Source organism: Fulmarus glacialis, unplaced genomic scaffold (assembly GCF_000690835.1).
Source record: "Fulmarus glacialis isolate BGI_N327 unplaced genomic scaffold, ASM69083v1 scaffold8745, whole genome shotgun sequence".
NCBI lineage: Eukaryota > Metazoa > Chordata > Aves > Procellariiformes > Procellariidae > Fulmarus > Fulmarus glacialis.
The window spans coordinates 32,432-35,867 of record NW_009211134.1 but is presented as its reverse complement, the minus strand read 5'-3'; the positions used below and the strand labels follow the sequence as shown (position 1 = coordinate 35,867).

The window sequence follows — 3,436 nt, the reverse complement described above, 5'->3', positions numbered from 1 at the left end:
TCAAGGGCGGTTACGGAGAAGACTCAGAAGCACTGATTATGATATATTCAAGCTCTGCGCTTAATTTAATTGATTTACAAATGAAATATGTAGCCCTTCCTTTTTAATTGGCACCTTTTACTGCAGTGCTAAACCATGAAATTATCAAAAATAAATCAGATAATTGGGCAGATAGGCCAATTCTGTCAGCACTTACATGCATACAGACCTGTGAGACTTTAATGGAGGTGAATGATGACATGATTCAGTTTCAGGTATCCCTACTACTAGGGGAAGAAAATCTTTTCAAATGTCATTGTCTGATGGTTAATATTTGTCTTGGATTTAATAACTTCATTTTAAAAGGCTTAGTGCTTTTTTATTTTGCTTTGTCATACTAATCAAAATCTTAGCCTTTATTCATCACGTTTTACTGAGGTGAAATGGATGAATTGAGGGGTTGATGAACTGATGAGGTTTTGGGGTTTCTTGTATCGGGAAAGTCAGTAAGACTTCTTTATTTCTTCAGACCGAAGGTTGACGCTCATCTAGAAAAGCTGTTTGTGTTCATAATAGCGTGCCTTACTAACTGATAAATGCAATTTTTGTGTATATGTTGGGACCAGACTTTGAAATTTGAGCATAATACCAGAGGTGTCAATGGAAAGAGAAAATAATTGATAGCTATCTTGAGATAGCTGATATTCCAGTAACTTGAAGTAGCTAATGCCCCTGTCAGCTGCTGTGTAAAAGCAACCCATAGAAATAATGTGGTTGAACGCTTAGGTGAATTCAAAATCTTACTTTTTTCATTCTCCATTATCTCTTTGTTAGACTTACGACTGATTATCTAACAACATTGAAATAGTGGAGTATGATTGAATACAACTGACCATCTGCTTATGTTGTATGTCTGAGGCTGGCTGGCTTATAGTACTAGAGCTTCGGGCTCATCTTCCGCTCAAATGCCTCAGTATGAGATATTGGGTCAATGCTACTGTCGCTGAAGTTCATATGCTCTATAACGTGATCAAACTTTACAAACAGGACAGTTAAGAAATAACTTTATGGAGACAACATAAGAAAAAGAGACATACAGAAGGCATTAAGAGAAGACAATAACAAAGGTCTTACTAGCTGTTGAAAGAAAGTTTTGGTGCAAGGAAGTTGAATTAAGCTGTGGAAAGCAGAAGAGAAATGGCAGAATTACATATTTTAAGGTAAGAAAATGGGGAAAAGTTAGGAAGAAGGAAGAGAAGAGAAGGCAAAAGATAAAACTTTTAGTAACCTTTTTGACAGTTATTTTGTTTCTTAAAGAACGTACAGACATCAGTAATTCCTTTTGCCAAATGTTTTCTTTAACTGTTGACTGCAGAATTTACGGCAGTATCAGTAAGCTTAAGCTCTGCTTTCTGATCCTTTTGAGGAAAAAAAAACTTTCCACCTTCACCTCTCACATACAGGCTATCAGCTGAACATTGTTATGGGTGGTAGGAAGATCCTGTATTGTCTATAGGTAGACTCAGAACTCAAAGCTATTGATAAATTGTTTCAAAGAGTCATTACTCATCAGAAGATCCCAAATAATAAGCTGTCTGAATATTCCTGGCATACTCCACTTTCAAAGTAAAACACCATAACCACAATGGAAGTAGATTCTGTAGGTCTCCCTTTAGGTCTCCAGACTACCAGGATCCCCATTTCACTCCTACTTGGCATGGACTGTATTCATATCCACATTTATTTCACTCTAAGGACTCTGTGTCTGTGCATCACGTACTCTTGCCATTCTAGATTTTCTTTCTCTGCAAGTAGTATTATCCTGAGCTTTCTTCCTCTCCTTGTTTAGGAGCTGCTCTCATTGTCAGAGGATCAAATGTCCTCCCCATTTCTCTCCATCCGGTCCAGATCAGCGCTCTGTATGGCAAGATCTCTGTCGTTTTCCTCCAGTTCTAGGAACTGTGTGTCTTTGTTCCTTGCTATCCTCCTTTTTTTTTTTTAATATCTCTGATGTGAAATAAGTGAGTGTATTTCTTCTGGGAAGTGGAGCAGAAATGAGCCTTCCTTACGCAGGGAGGTGTTGAAAGATGCCATCTTCTTGTTAATTGGCCTTTAACAATTACGCTCCATAATTGTTCCATTTCTCCTCCATTTTCTTTCCTCTGGATTTCCAGTTTCCCCCAAATCCATGTAGTTTTGCCTATTTATGCATAGAACACTTGGATAATTAAAGAGAAGCAAATGCAACCCATAAAGTGTAAAATCTGTTCAAGAGGTGAGCATGTATGCATAGGCCTAAGGCCAGAAGACATCACGCTTGAAGAGATAGAGGGGATATAATCTCTCTATAGATCCACTCTGTCTCTTCAAGCATGATGTCTTCTGGTTGCCTGTGTTTAAAGAGTACCACTCAGAGAACCACTCAGTCTTTCTCTGAAGACATTGGAAGTTTGATGTTTTTAGCCCTTTTGCATTTAACCCATTTTCCATAGAAGTGTGTTCCAGTAGTTAATTATGAATACTGTTGCATTTATGCCTTCTTGCTTGAGTTTTTTTGGCTTAAGTCTATAGCAATTTGTCCTTGTTTTATGCTTGTCTGTTATGCCAAAAAAAGTCTATTCAGTACTTTCTTCCCATAAAGATTGTTCTACCTAGCTGTTGATAAGCAAAACAGTTTGTCAAGAACCTGTCTTGTAAACCATTTTCCCCATTTTGCTTGCATATGTAGTGTTTCTGGTTTTCCTCTATTTTTTTCACATTCTTATATATATGTTATTTCAGTATTTGTCTCAACATTATGTTCTAAAAAGAGGGGAAAATCACCTTCCAGTTTCAGTTTATTTCTGCTTGTACATCAAAAAACTGCCTTAGCAGTTTTCCCCACTCTACCACACCATGAACATGTGTTCAGTTTCTTCTTTGTTATGAAACCCAAATCATTCTGTATTCATGACTTTCCAAGATACATCTTTCTGGTTTTCTGAACTTGGCACAAGCTTCTTACTCAGTGTTAAAAATGCAATTGTTTGAATGGGCCTGATTCATCAAGCAAATCCATCCCTATTCGTATTATTATCACAATCATCTGTGTGTGATCTGCACATTTTGTTTGCCTTGACAATCACTGAAAAAATAAACATAGCTCAATTCTGTGATATCTTATTTTATGCAATTTACTTTAAATCCTTTCTTAGTAAATAGTTCTTGTCTTGTTGGCCTTTCATTCTTTTGAAGTTGTTTCATATATTGCCCTTGTACAACATCATTCTAGTTCTGTTATTTTTTAGAGATTCATTGAGCAGAATAAGTAGACTGTTTTAAGAAAGGATATACCAGAGTTTATAAATGTCTTTGTTAGGTTTTGAGTATTTTTTTTAACTTCATAACACTTGCTTGTTATTATGTCTAGATAAATTTTGAACGAGAAATACTCTAATACTGCAGCTGAATTTCTGCT

General features: G+C 36.4%; 1 protein-coding gene across 1 annotated transcript in view; it reads left to right on the top strand.

Annotated features, from left to right (window-relative positions):
• The first annotated feature begins 221 nt into the window (after positions 1 to 221).
• The window catches only part of LOC104076521 (E3 ubiquitin-protein ligase UHRF2-like), a 13,228-nt gene continuing 10,013 nt past the window's right edge, over positions 222 to 3,436 (top strand). The window contains exon 1 of the mRNA XM_009577416.1: positions 222 to 254. Within this exon, the coding sequence (XP_009575711.1) occupies positions 222 to 254 (33 nt within the window). The remainder of the gene's footprint in view (positions 255 to 3,436) is intronic.